Here is a 14135-nt window from a genome sequence, read left to right as displayed (position 1 = left end):
AAAGCAATGCCTTGGTGATTATAATCAGCTAATTATTGCTGTTGGAAAGGCAGTGAAGGGAGGTGGTAGGATCACACCTGTTCTCTCCAGAGAATGAGAAAAAGCTCAGCCTGTGTAAAAGAAGCCAGTGATGCAGACTCGGTAATGCTGAGTGTTGTCAGCACGGTCTGTAGAGTGAATCCACAAATTTTAGATTAGTGTCCGTACACAAGAAATTTCATTTGCTTTAATGTCTCTTCATTTTTGTGCTAAAATAAGTGGATGTTTCTGAGCAGTGACCTGAACTCAAAGCAGTTAGACACAATATAATCACAGTCACCATGGCAACAGAATGGCCATTTGTGATGTTTCCACTGTGTCTTTATTATTCTCCATCGCTTTCTATCGATTCAATATTTTGTTCATCTTGTTATCCATGAGCCCGCCACCGCCTGTTACACCTGCCTCGTCTGTACATCTGCTGTGTTACAGTATGCATTTCGTGTACGTGAGCTCATCTGTGCGAATGTGAGTGTGTGTTTCTGTGAGATTGCCTGTTTCAAGAAGCAGCACTGACTAATTTCTGGCCGTGTAATCTCTTCATTTTCAGCCCATAATAGCCACTTAAATTATAATGAGCAGGTTAACCTTTGCAGCTGTGCTTGTCCCAAGCTCGTTCAACTCAAATCCCGTGTAACAAGGCTGGGCTCTTTTTGATTTCAAGCAGAGGTCCAACCTTGGAAAACAAGTTATCACCAAATTGTTTTTTGGGGGGGTGGGGGCTTTATAGAGCATGCAGTGCTATTATTTTCTTCGATCTTTGACTCTACTTTGTATTGTGTAGTTTTCTGTTATTATTATTATTTTATAACTGAGCCGTCCTGTCATTTCAGATCCTGATATCCTGCCCTTGTGTGTTTTCCTTCTCTGTGATTACCTGCAATACACTCATTTGTATCACATGGATCTTAGTTACAGGTGTGCCATCCTATTCCAAGTAGTCCCAGCTGCCTGATTTTTTTGGATAATAAAAAAGCGTGACTTTTTTTGTGTGTGTGTGTTTCTGAGTTGTACTTGAATCTGCCTTCTGCATTGACTTGTTACACTCCCTAAAATAATCTTAAAACTAAGACCATTTGCTAAAAATGAGTAAAATGGGCATCAAGTTTTATCTTATCGTACAGCACCAACGTATCATCTGGGAGACCTCATGACAGCAGAAACATTAGCATTTAAAGAGACATCCACATACAGTAAGAAGCAAACTGATGCTTGGTAGCTACCAGCTGAAATTTCAAGGCCCAGCTCCTTACAGTCCTGTGAATGAAGTTTTCGCACGACTCTTTGCAGCAATAATTGAAGTAATCATTTTCTCTATGACTTTATTAGTATCTCACGTTGTCGTGGAAGAAATTTGACCCACTCTTTTGTATATCATTGCATTCTTTTATTGAGGTTAGCAGGGATTTTTTTATACACATCCACAGCATTTCAATCAGGTTGAGGTCTGAACTTTCACTAGGGAATTGTAACGCGCTGATTCTTTCCTTTTTCAGCAATTCTGTTCAAGATTGTTGATATGTCTGGGATTAATGTTGAGGCGTTCACAACTGGCTCAGCAGCGACAAAACAAGCCCAAATCATCACCCCTCCACCTCCATGCTTGACAGTTAGTTGGGGTCTTTGTGCCAATATGCTGTGCTTGTTCATTTCTAAACGTGGCGTTACGGCAGACTACGCTTACATTCTTTTCAGAATTTGCTAGCTAGTTCTCCTTTTAAATTTCAATGCACAGTATAAAAGTAAGAGTAAACATGTAGTTTGACCCGTCTAACGAAAAAATAAACAAACTGATTTTATCACCATCATGAGAGAAATAAAATGCAGACAAACTGTCTCCTGATATGTCACCTGGTTACTCACAAAGCTAATCCTCAAAATCAGATGTGTAATAGCTGTGAGAGAAGATTACTCAGTCGATTTTCTCTCTCCAAACTATCAGCTTGATGTTCGAGTTTGCCCAAATTAAGAAATATGTCTGTCCAACACATAATCGCTCTAGTAAGTGTAGAAACTGAGAAGGAAAAATGGAGACACAGTTTACGCTGAGCACAATTTACCAGGTTTCCTTCAGTACACGGTGGGAATCATTACTAACATGTTGATCACATAATTTTCCCTTAGAAATGCTCATTTGGTTTTTTTTCTTGCAGAAAAAGGTTTAAAATTCAATTTTTTTTTAACCTCAGTGGGAATGCTAGCACATAAACATAAGGGGCATTTTCCATATATTGTTATTAAGATTGGAGGAACCTGTTGTCTATATGAGGAGTTATGGCTTTTTCAGGTGTTTTTTGTAAGCACCATTTGTATTGGCTGTCACAGCAACATGTGGGAGACGGTCTACTGACTCATGGAAGCCAGTTGCCCAACCACACTGCTGCATTCTTGAGGTGCTAATTGCAATCAGTGCACTGATTATAGGAATGGCATTCCAGACACTGTGCGATTGTCACTGCCCTTTAACATCCATTACACTCTTTATTTTTCACTATTTATTGAGCTCTTCCAACGGCATGTTAAAAAGTACCTCACACAACATAGCAAGCAGGTCCTGAAACGCTAACGTTAAGAAGGTAAAATTTAGCAGACTGTCACGTGATTGGATGCTGCTTTGTTCTAGAAGATGTGCACTGAAGAGCATCTGTGGCTATTTGAATATACTGCTTACACCTGCCATCCCACGAGGGTATCTTTGGTTCCCTGTTTGTGTTTTTTAATCCTCTAAATTCATGAGGCTGCATCCAACCAGATGCCCAAGTGGAGAAAGGTAGAAGGAGAGAAAGCACAATGCCTTTTTTGTTTTGGTGTATTTGTGCCTACTATGTTGTGTAGAGATCAGGACAAAGAAGTCTTGGCAAAGTTTGACAGTAAACTTTATTGAATGAACAACCATGCTGACTGAACACGTCCACGATCACATCACAAACCCGGAATATCTCAGTCGGGGCCGTCGTCATAGCTCGAGGTTTGAAGCGAGGTGAAATTCAGTTCGCGAGCTGTGTGTATATATATATAATTTTTTTTTCCAACAATGCGACCTCGACTTCCAAAGTCACTTCTTGATATACGAGTGGAATGAAACGTAACAGAATATGGATGAGCTCAAAATGTCTGACTTCCTTCTTTTCTATCCACGTCGCTGCTGTAGAGGCAGTTAATTTCCATCGTCGCGGTGATGAACACTCTTGTCTGTGACCTTTAGACTGGTGTTTGACAACCATGTACTGTGTCTAGTTATTAGCTCAGCGAGCTCTCATCATCTAGAAGTCATTCAAATTCAAACACAGACAGTACTTATTACCTTGTTGATGTGAGTCGCTGTTGTGTGTGCGTGTGTGTGTGTGTGCATGCGTGTGTATTTTTGCAAGTTTTGAAGTGTCCTTTAAAAACCTTCCTCCTTCATCTCTACTTTATTTGTTTTTTTCATTTTCATTTTTATTTATATCTTTTAGGTGTAAATCTATCCATCGCTCCGGATAACGTGAAACAGTGTGACATTATAGAGGACCTGGTGACCGTTGTTCCAGGTGTACAGCGCTCTCTCTCTGGGGTTGTAGTCCATCATGCTGATGTGGGAGTACTGGTTGTGGAAGGGAATGTCGGTGTATTCGTACGTGGAGGTGTTGGTGTGGTAGGCAAAGTGGACCTTTGCTCCGGCCAGATGAGAGTTGGTGACGTACAGGGTGCCGCAAATCATGAAAGCCTCCCCAGCACTCCGCTTAGGAAACCCCGTGTCCCAGCTGTGGAGGACTTCAAGCGAATGAGGGTCGAGGCGACTCACCTGGAGGCAGAGAGGACAGGGTTGGCAATGCCGTCTCACGCGTTTGTGAATAAGCTGAGGTAAATCTGCAGCTGCAGAAATGGTGAAATTTGTTGAAAGCGGCGTGTTTGTCGTAGATTGTACACGAGAGAGGACTTGTATTTTTTTGATTTCTAAAGGGCCTCACAGTACCACAGACCATCTGCATAAAAGATGGATGCAACCTCTGGGCTTGAAAAGAGAAGCCAAGGAGCCATAAACCTGTCTTCTTTCTGATGGAGGTAGATGAGAAAATGACCCTACATTTCAACTGATTCAGAAAACGCTCCATCACTAGTTTCTGTCTTTACTGAAAACAGCACAATGTTCATTGGTACGTTATGATCCCATTCAGAGTAAAATAGATGACAAGGTTTGATTTAGGGCACAGCTACCTTGTAATTTACTACATATATAGTTGACAGACTATTAACCATTTACTGTTAGCTTGTTACTAATTGTCTCCACAAAAACACAACTGTTGTGTTTTGTTAGGGGTGTTTTTGTGAGCGTGTGTGGCTTTTTTTTCCGATTTCTGTTGTTTGTTTTCATTGTATTTGCATTTTGCTTTATTCAAATTCCATTGCATATTGTGTGCTTTTTCTGGATGTTTCTATTTGCTGGTGTTTTCTTAACATCCAGTACCACACATAAGATCCTGGCTCTAACACATGAATTTGATATACAGCACAGCAGTGTCTTCTGTCTGTTTCAGTGTCCTAGTCATAACACTTAAATCAGTCAAAATTTGCTGTGCGGCAATGTGTCTCATGTGTCTCTGTGGAGGAAAGTTAGAGAAAACGGAGACAGACCATAATGTTTCCAGCGTTTGGGATGGAGGTGTAGACAGCCCAGAGTCCTGTCTCATCTGCCATGAGGTCGATGTCAGAGGATCCTCCCCAGCTGTAGGGGAAGGTGTTGTTGTATCCTGCACCGCTTAGGCTACGCTGGAGTAACACACTGCGAGAGCGGAAATGGTACTGAACCTAGAAAGACACACATATGCACGTACATACACGTACAACATCTCATTTTAGTCGACTGTCAATCATCAGCATCAGCTGTTACTGATCGTGACCCAGTCTCGTACCAGGATGTTGCTCTGGTGCTTGTTGTAATAGAGAGACCCGTTGTAGACCACGTGGCCGGTTCCCGCCCAGGGGTGGGGTAACAGATGCTGCACAAAGTTCTGGCCTTTCGTGAAGTCCCCCATGGTCCTGTACTCTAACACGCGCCTGCCCTTATAGTAGCCATCCATCGACCACACCTGTTGGAGAGAAGGGAAAGGAGCGCAGATGGCTCATCTATAGCCAGGTCGTAAAATGAACTTCTGCTGAGCAATAAATTCTGTTACGCTTTCAGAGTGATCCATCATGGTCCCCCCCCCTCCTGCTGTCCAACAAACTGATTAGATCACGACATAATGTACTCAGACTGTCGCAGTTGGACGCTGCAAACCTCAAGTCAGTCAAATCAAATAAAAGCAAAGGCAACAGTTTGGTATCACCCAGGCCTCCAGGTGGGGAAGATAACAAATGCAGGTTCAGCAGGCCTGCCAAAGCTCTGGATTTGTCAGCATGCGGAAGCTGTGCGTGTGAGGCCGCAGCAAGAGAGATACTCAATATACAAAAGGTTATAGGGCTTTTCTTCAGCTGCTTTTCCTGCATCACAAATAGCAAAAAGTGTATGCAAGTCGGTTTTCGGCAAAGGTTGCTCACCAGAAATAACAAAACTGCTTTTTGTCTGCCTCTATCTAGGGAACGCCTGCTTCCCCCCCTCATCATATTCCTATTTCAGGACTAGGAGGAAAATAATACCAGTAATGCATGACAGTGGAAGCAGTTTTTGCTATGCATTTCCACAGTTTATAACATTCCCGGAGATAATTAGCAGCAATAAATTCTGGTATGGATGTTTGATGTCCACCTTTTTCCCACCTCCTCAATCAAGCTGACCTGAATTTGAATAACCGCCTGATGAAAAGTAAAAACCCCAATAATCTTAGTGTAATGAGAGGAGCTGTAAATATAGGACAGTGGAAGAAGTTGTGGGGAGGAAGTAGACGATGAAAAAGATCAGTGGCGAAACAAACGACCAGAGAAGAAATGGGATGGGTGGAAAATTGAGCGTCGGCAGCGTGGAGGATTAATTACCCGGGGAGGGGACGAGAGGTGAAGCAGATGAAAGAAAAGAGCAGAGAGCACTGGGAAGAGAGAGCATTGTTGGTGGAAAAGATGCTCGTTATCCCCCCCGCAAAGACTGAAAAGTACTGAGGCCAGATAAAAAAAGGGGGGGTGGGGAGGGGGCAGATGAAAAGGAACCTTTTTGTTAAGAGGAAAAAAACCTCTCCTGCAGTAGAACAGCAATTTTTTTAAATTACAGTTAATTTGTAGCAGCAATATTTAAAGTTCACATTGAATTAGAGACGTTCAGACAAAGGTAACTGATTGCCGTTATTTTGAGGGCCTTCAATAACAGAGTTTAATTGAGACTCGGCTAGTGGTTTGAAAAGACAATGAAGCAGAGTGATTGGCCTCTCCCGCTCCTTCCAGAGCGCTCTCTTCTCTCCTCCAAACACTGATGAAGCTTTCTCAGTTTTAATTCGCTTTTAAATAGGTTTCAAAGGAAGACGAGTCCCTTTGTTTATTGGCAGCTGTAATCTTCTCGTGTCTGAATGCACCATTTACTTTAAATAAACAAGCTCCAGATACTGATTATATAGCAAACGGTGCGCACGGAAAGTGACTCGGGATTTTGTTTTCTTCTTCTGCTTCTAGAGCTTACATCTAAGTTTTACAAATTAGTGAGCTATTTTCTTTCTGCTCCCCTCCCGGCTGGCCTACTCCCATACGCCCTTAAAGGATCAGTTGTATCCTATTACAGTATCCACATGCTGTGAAGTGATCCCTCCCCGCTGTGACTACACTAAGGGGAAAGAATATCCACAGGTCCTGCTCTCTGCAAATATTCATTCGGGAGCACGTCTGACATTTCAAGTGGGTCTCTTCATACTGGCAGTTACATGTTGGTTTACATTAGTGGGTTGAACCGCATTTACAGGGCATTTTTAGCATGTAACTGATGCACAGATACACTATTGCCAGTAAAGGCACCGGTCTCAGCATCAGGTGCAATTTAGGGTTCAACATCTCTCACAAGGATACTTAAACATGAGGAGCCAGAGGCCGAATAAACACTGCTGTGATCAGTGGACTGATACTACTCTGAAACTACTGCTAGTTAGCTTAGCTTACAGGTTTGTAGCTTCATACAGAGTAGGCTCTTGCATTTTTATTTCTGAAGAGGGAAACATATACAGTACTGTGCAGAAGTCACTCTCTTTTTAAAAATATTTTTCTAGGAAAATGGGAAATAGATACAAGGATTTATTGAAACATCTGAAAATATACATGGAAATACAGTCTGTAAATTTGCTATAGCCACTGCCTGAACTCGCATAGACAAACTCTCTTCTTTAAGTAGTCTTAGAATATTTCTCCAGGCTTGTTAAAGGACATTCAGTGCTCTTTGGACTTTTGCTGCCTTTTGTTTTGTTCTGTATCAAGATGACCCCACACTGCCTTAATAATGTTGAGGTCTGAGCTCTGGGGAGACCAATCCATGACTGACAGTGTGTTCTCCTATTCAGGTATACTTTTAAAACACTAGCAGTGTGTTTGGGATCATTGTGATGCTGAAAAATAAGTTATTGTGTGATTTGGCATACCTCAACCTTTTCTCCTGTTCCTTTCCTTAAAGATGGCTTCTTGATACCCAACCTTTCAGTGAGACCATTCTGATGAGGTTTCAGTGAACAGTAGATGGATCAACTGAAGCACCAGATGCATCTTTCAGGTCCTGTGTCAGGTCACTGCTGGATAATTTCCTGTTTCTTAAGGATGTGAGTTACAGATACTGTTCATCTCCTGTCAATAGTTTTTAAGCCTGCTGATTCTTCATTTGTTGTCTGTTATGTGTAGACAGAACTCTGATTCACCCCCTGGGTGAAAAAGCATCCAGTGTCCAAAGGCAACCTTTGAAAGACCTTCAGAAAACCTGGAGAACTATTGCTCAAGACCACTTTAAAAAATTACACAAATGTCTGGCTCCATGGAGGGAAAATACAAGGAAACAAGGGGTGGCTTGAGACATTAGCACAGTACTGGAAATACCAATACATTACTTACACTACTAATACTGATACATTACTTAAATTACTTATGCTATTTAAGTAAAGAGCCACTGATGCATTGCATATATAGGAAAACTAGACACAGGTAATTTGCAGAATGCTCCCATTGTTAGGCTCTTTACATCTTACCCTAACAAATATGAGCATATTTGCCAAAATGTCAGACTACTGCTTCACATTCAGCCCTAACTGTCTGACAAAAACACAGCTCCTATTTAACCTGATCAACCCTAACAAATCAAAGGCCTGCAAACAGAGGCCTACAGTAAATATCAGAGGGTTGTGAACCTGGCTCATCTTTAACCATATCTCAAAGTGTAATGTCATGTCAAGCACGCCTGAGCTTTGATGCAAATATAGTATTATATTCTAATGTTGTAATTTAATTCTGGGTTTAACAGGGAGGCGATGAAGAGAAGATAATCCAGGAGAAATGTGATCTCTTATTCTCATCCCCTGTTAGTTTGCCTGCCGCTGCGTTTTCGATCACCGGAAGGCTTTTCGGGGAGCTTTAAAGATAACTGTAAACCATAGAAATACAAAACCGAAGCCTAGAAGTAACAAATGCATTGAATTTCACCATCGCTTACAGAGCATGTTCCTAAAAACCCTCACCAGAAGAGGATCTACTGTAGCATTCACACTGTTGTTTTCAGCAGGGTGAACCAGATCAACAACTACAATTCGAAGCTAATCGAAGAATTAACCCTGATTTAACCCACTGCTACTGGGGAATTATGCACTAAAACGCTTGACCTTTTCTTTTTCACTTCTTATTCTTCTGCTTTCTTTGGTTTCCCATTTTTCACCTTCACCATCACCTCCCCGGCTCCCCTATTAGTTGCTCTTTTGATCAGCCTTCACTGCCTCTTCTTCTTCTTCTTCTCTTTGTCTCGTCTCCTCCTTCTGTTTGCCTCTTGTTTCACTTCTTCTTCCCCTGCCTAACACCTCTTCAGCAACCGTCCTCATGCCCCCCTCCTCTCCCCACCCCGCTCCATTTGCTATGTCTCTCTCGCCCTTTCGCTCGTTCTCACACTATCAGCTGAGGCATCTTGACAGATCAGGGGATATCCACACCTCAGCAGCTGTTCTCAAATACAGCGACAGGTGTGTCCATGCGTGCGTGCGCGCACGTGCGAGTGTGTACCGCGTGCATATACACACACACACATGCACATTTGCGCGCTGATGAGCTAATGAAGAATTCATAAATGCCAAAGTGGCACCCTGTAGTCATGGATACCAAAGGATGTATGAGAATGACTTTACTCATTTTGACTCACAGTGTGTGTGTGTGTGTGTGTGTGTGTGTGTGTGTGTGTGAGTGTGTGTGTGTGTCTTTTTGATAAAGAGAACAAAATTTTAAAAACAAACACATTAATTGGTCGGTGATGTTCTGTGATGTTCAATATGTGCACTATTATAAACAAAGCCTGAGAAAATATTATCAACATGATTGTTTGGATTTTTTTGTCTGTTTTTGATGAGATGGGAATAAAAAGCCGCCTGTTTTTTGGGAAATCGATTCAATAAGATGATTGTCCGTCAGTTGGCTGGTCTAATCATGAAGAATAACAGCTTTAACAACAAGAACACAATGGCTGTCAAAGTCACATCATCTTCTCGGCTACACCCACACCACTCTTTTGTGCCTCGCTTAGGTTTGATTCTTTTTGTCATAACACAGCAGATGAAATTAATGCCAAAGCTGCTGTGTGCATGGAAAGGAAAGGAAAGGAAAGAAAACAGAATTTGCATCATTAGGGTGTTGAATTTGCATTTAAGAGTATTAATAAATCACGAATTTGTCAGACCGTGATTTTCCCTCCTCTGGAGCTTAAGTTTCACACTTTGTTTTCACTCCCTGATTAGTTTCATTTTCACTCCTTCATAATTTTGCAGTTAGTTTTAGAAGCCAAAAACTACAGAACCTGGTCACATTTACTAAAATTAAGTGGATAAAAGTGTTTCTTAAAGAGTAACCAGACAATTTAACAACACACAATATCTTGTTTGTAATTTTTCTTTAATAGAAGGTCTTTTTTATTACTACTTTAAAATTAAGGTTATTGCACATTTTCCTTTTTATAAATAGTTACAAAGTTAACTTTTAACTTTCAATTACCGCAACACAAAAAGAGAGAAGACTAGATCGAGTGGCAGACGTATGGAAACAAGGAAATGTCAGCTGTTCTACTGGCAGATTAATGGCTTCCTTATAAATTACAGTCAGTTATTATGCTAATGGTATTTATCATTACAAGTAAACTAGATTCAGTCACAGCCCATTACATATTATTATTCTGTTTCATGTGAGAAATGTCTGCCCAAATCAGTATGCTATGTTTACATATTAACCCACTTCCCACTTTATTAGGCACTGCTGTTCAGCTGTTCAGCCAATCACATGGCATTCCTTAAGAAATGTCGAAATGGTCAAGACGACCTGCTGAAGTTCAAAGTGAGCTTTAAAATGGACAAGAAAGGTGATTTAAGTGGACTGAATGTGGCAAGGCTGGTCTAAATATTTCAAAAGCCGATGAATCGGTTGGGATTTTCACATTTTGGAGGTAGAGTCAGAATTTGGGGTAAACAGCATGAAAGCATAGAAAGCATGCTGCTAAAGCTGCTTAACATGCATCCATATGTAAAAAGCATCAGTTGGCGTGTCATATAACCAAACTCAGAGGACACTCTGAGATGGCAGAGACTTCTACAGTACATCAGTATTTACTGTACTGGAAATGAAAACAGGCTGAACTTACTCAACAGTTTGAAAGCTCTGCTTTTTTGTTCACAACATGGGAGCAAATACGGAAGCTTTTTTGTGCCTGTGAACCAAGTGTGCAATTTTCATTCGAGTGAGTCATCTTGACTGGTTTTTAGTTCTCCTAAATGCATCCAAAGAGTCCATATGCAGCGTCAGTCAGTAAAATGTATTCACCGTTTTATAGCTGCGCCCTTTCCAGCTGTGTACGGAGCAACTGTTTTGTTTTGTTGTGCCAGTGCAGGAGTGGTTGTAAAATTCTAAATGCATTTTTTAGAGCCTGGCAAACACATGCAGAAATAATTACTTCTGTAAAAGGAAACAGCTCTGCAAATGTCTTGTGAGGGAGGAAATGTAAAGGACTTAATGATAAACATTACTGCATTTGTTCTACAGGGTTCCCTAAGGCTAAGAGGGGGGAAAAAAAACATAAAAGTGATTGAAGCACTCTTTTGCTGACTTATTTAAAAACAATACAAATACAGAAAAAAATTGTGTATTTGTAAAAGTGCACTTCTTGTGCTTTCTCCACACTCTGATTCAGGATCATCACCTACTGTACAGCATGAAAAGACCAGAAAAAGCTTCCAGTTGTTGGGAAAGAGCTGCCACCCATAACTACACCAGTCACACCTGGAACTGGGAAACAGACAGCAATAACTGGGATACTGCTGCTGTGTATAGCGCCTTCTCATCACCAGGGAGACATTCTAATAGAGAACAGGCAAGGGTCACCATGGCGATATAAATCACACCTGGCAACTGGGAGACAGTCGCCTTGACAACTAGCTTAATATGCACTCCCTGAACAGAATGTGTGTGTGTGTGTGTGTGTGTGTGTGTGTGTGTGTGTGTGTGAAATGGGTGAAGCTCGCAGTGAGCGGAGACAGAGTGCACACAGGAGTCATGTTAGAAATGAGGCTGAAAGAAACTGAAAAATACATCAGCGAAAATACAGAAGCGGGCAACTTTATGACCACTTTCACCTGCCGTACTTGTCATGTGCCCACAAGAGCACATAGTCTTGTTTTGATGATTACATCAGTTCCCTTTACTCCATCTAAATCCAAACTTACAGTACATTTAAGCTCACACCGTGACTTCACACTAAAAATTCAATGATTAATTTCTTATGGGTGCATGTGTATTGAAACTTTAATATGACATTCATGTATGCCCTCACAACACGAATACTAACAAGTACATACACACATATTTGCATGCCTATCTTTGTGGGGACCCTTATGAATGTAACACCTAGCAGAGAAAACTTTTGACTTAAAAAAAAAAAAAGACTGACCTGCTAAGAACTTAACCTAACATGATTTAACATCTAAATATATCTCCAGAACATTAGCGGGTGGACGGATGCCGCTGTGACAACTGCGCCAAGCGGCTCATCTGTGAGTTGGAGCAAATAAACACTGAAATGCAGGTGGTGTGAAAATGTCTCCTTTTTTGCGGTGCAGTAATTTAAGTTAAATCAATGAAGCTCATAAATTGTTCAGCGGGGCTGTGAAAAGAAGAAACTGCAAATAGTTACATTTGAGAAATACTGGCCACTATGCTAGCATTGGCAACATGAAGGAGGCGAGATAGAGTCAGAGACTATTACATAAATAAACAAGAAGCACTCCAGGAGCACAAACCTCCATCAAGGCAGCTCGTTCTCTGGGCCGTATTTACTCTTAAAGAAATAGGATTTTATTTTGTATATATTCATTAAAAAAAAATCTTTTTAAATGTACTTTACGACATTTGTAGTGAAGGAAAAATCAGATAAGGGTAGCATGAAAGATTTGCACTTTGATTACACAAACAGTATGTGGGAGTAGGCGATGGATAACGAGTGTTGATTTGTAAATAACTTGAGCCTATTATATAATATTATACTACACCATATTTCTAACTAGGCAGCTCATCTCTTTTTCTTGATAATACTTTTGTTAGAGATATAACACATCTCAGATCTCCCAACTGGGATGATATTTGGATGCAAACTATGTGACAGAAGAATCCCCATATAGCAGTATCATTTCAACTGTTACCAATACAAACAAAGGCAAAAGCATTTTAGATACAATTTTAAAGATAAAAAACATTTTGTGAAAGATTGAAAGTTTGACCTTAAAGAAGAGGTCAGAGGTCCAAAGTAACATGATATCCAGAATCCAGATATATAATTCCCTATATGTCTCTATGCTGTCAAGACAAACAACAGCAGTAAGAAGCATAGTTTTAATAAAAACAGCTCTATATAGCATTATTATCACTTTGACCTTCAGATCAATCTTTTGCCCTTGAAGAAGAGGTCAGAGGTCAAATTTGAGATGATATTTTATATTGTATATGTTGACAATACATGCTACACTTAGTTTCTAAGTTTCTAAGAATCATAGTTTCTACAGTATTGAGATTTTTTGTCCATTTTTGACCAATAAATCATTAAGTTGACCTTGCCGACCTTGGTGGATGTAAGCATGTGTGACCTCACTCTGCATTACTGCAAAGTTTTATGAGAATTCATTCAAAACTTTTCAAGCTATCATGTTTACAGAAAGAATGACTCCCACACGCACACGCACAGGCGGAGGTAACCAGTCACCAGTCTGAACCTCGGCCAGGAAATTGATTGGTGCATTTCCAACTAAAGAAGAAAGAAGAGGAATTTTGTACTACCAGAAGAGCTGCTTATATAAACCAGGAAACTATTAGCCAGTCATGTTGCCCACATGTGACAGCAGAGTTTCAACACTGCTCTTAGTTTACTGTTGTTCAGCTGCTCTGGTGGGTCGCCAAAGACATCACTCTGGATTGAGTAATGAATGAATCTGTAACATCATGAAATTTGCAGAGATTCAAATACCCAGCAGCAAACAAACAAACATCCCTCCAGCTACAACCATAAATAAATAAATGTAATTAATTAAATAATCTCAGAAATAGTGATAAACACACAATAAAAACAGGATACAACAAGATAAATGACAGCAGAAAGAAGTGAAATGTATGAGAGAGAGATGATGATTTAAGGGTTGAGGGCAGTCGGCATGGTGGTCAAAGCATAACCAAGTTATCAGACTTTTTAAAGTTGCATTTTTATGTTTCAGTGAAATTAAAGTAACATCTCGGTCCACTTTCATGTAAGTAAGGGGTTCTGTAAGAGTTACAAATATGGCTACTGAGTGGCGAGACTTGCTTCTAGAAGGACTTTCCCCAAGCCAGACCACCAAATGCTTCAATCCTAACCTAAACCTTATTCTAACCCCAACTGTAAACCTTTTTAAAAAAAATATATATAAATGGAACAAACTGAAGAAGAAAAAACAGAAAAA

At 40.5% G+C, this 14135-nt stretch overlaps 1 protein-coding gene across 2 annotated transcripts in view; it reads right to left on the bottom strand.

Moving 5' to 3' along the window:
- Positions 1 to 2898: 2898 nt before the first annotated feature.
- The window catches only part of LOC100694555 (noelin-2), a 39414-nt gene continuing 28177 nt past the window's right edge, over positions 2899 to 14135 (bottom strand). For both annotated transcript variants that reach the window (XM_005462650.4, XM_003457752.5), the window contains exons 6-8: positions 4932 to 5108; positions 4654 to 4827; positions 2899 to 3823 (exon numbers count right to left, since the gene is read on the bottom strand). In XM_005462650.4, coding sequence (XP_005462707.1) covers positions 3503 to 3823; positions 4654 to 4827; positions 4932 to 5108 — 672 coding nt within the window. In that variant the 3' untranslated portion in view covers positions 2899 to 3502. The remainder of the gene's footprint in view (positions 3824 to 4653; positions 4828 to 4931; positions 5109 to 14135) is intronic.

The sequence above is a fragment of the Oreochromis niloticus genome, linkage group LG6 (assembly GCF_001858045.2).
Source record: "Oreochromis niloticus isolate F11D_XX linkage group LG6, O_niloticus_UMD_NMBU, whole genome shotgun sequence".
NCBI lineage: Eukaryota > Metazoa > Chordata > Actinopteri > Cichliformes > Cichlidae > Oreochromis > Oreochromis niloticus.
The sequence above is the reverse complement of the archived record's forward strand: the minus strand, read 5'-3'. Positions and strand labels throughout refer to the sequence as shown.